A 936-nucleotide genomic window follows, 5' to 3' on the forward strand; every position below is an offset into this window, starting at 1 on the left:
ATGGAGAATGTCACTGACTTGTCTCTCTTTATCCTGAGGGGCCTCACGGACAACGCTGACCTTCAGATCATTCTTTTTTTCCTATTTCTAGTCATTTATCTTTTCACACTAATGGGAAATATGGGGCTGATCGCAGTGGTCATTGGGAATTCCCAGCTCCACAACCCAATGTACTATTTTCTGGGTGTTTTATCATTCATAGATGCTTGCTTTTCAACCATTATCACCCCAAAAATGTTAATAGATTTTATGTCAAAGAAGAAAGTCATTTCATTCCTTGGATGTGCTGCGCAGATGTTTCTTGCCGTCAGTTGTGGAACCACAGAATGTTTCCTTTTGGCTGCAATGGCTTATGACCGCTATGTAGCTATCTACAATCCACTGCTATATGCAGTTAGCATGTCACCAAGAGTCTACATGTCACTCATTATAGCATCAGTTGCTGGTGGGATTATCCATGCATCTATCCATACAGCAGCCACTTCCAGCCTATCTTTTTGTGGCTCCAATGAAATTAAGCATTTTTTCTGTGACATTCCTCCTCTGCTTGCTATCTCTTGCTCAGACACTAAAGTGAACGAGCTTCTACTCTTCATCTTTGTGAGCTCCATTGAGGTAGTCACTATCTCAGTTATCATCATCTCATATACTTTCATCCTATTTGGCATTCTGAAGATGCATTCTGCTGAAGGGAGGCAAAAAGTGTTCTCTACGTGTGGATCTCACCTTACTGGAGTGTCTATATATTATGGGACAATCTTCTTCATGTATATGAGGCCAAGTACCAGCTATGCATTGGAGCATGACATGATAGTGTCTACATTTTATGCTATTGTGATTCCCATGTTGAATCCCATCATCTACAGTCTCAGGAACAAAGATGTAAAAGAGGCAATGGGAAGGATTTTAGAAAAAATGTGTTTGTCCATGAAATGA

At 40.5% G+C, this 936-nt stretch overlaps 1 protein-coding gene across 1 annotated transcript; it reads left to right on the forward strand.

Annotated features, from left to right (window-relative positions):
* LOC127207530 (olfactory receptor 141-like) lies at positions 1–936 on the forward strand. The gene has a single exon (XM_051166966.1). The coding sequence runs from the start codon at positions 1–3 to the stop codon at positions 934–936; it is 936 nt and encodes a 311-aa protein (XP_051022923.1).

This window comes from Acomys russatus, chromosome 24 (assembly GCF_903995435.1).
Source record: "Acomys russatus chromosome 24, mAcoRus1.1, whole genome shotgun sequence".
Classification (NCBI taxonomy): Eukaryota; Metazoa; Chordata; class Mammalia; order Rodentia; family Muridae; genus Acomys; species Acomys russatus.

What these genes read in the sequence shown, in the direction of transcription:
- LOC127207530 (XM_051166966.1), top strand. Translation starts at nt 1, where the DNA reads ATGGAGAATGTCACTGACTTGTCTCTCTTTATCCTGAGGGGCCTCACG.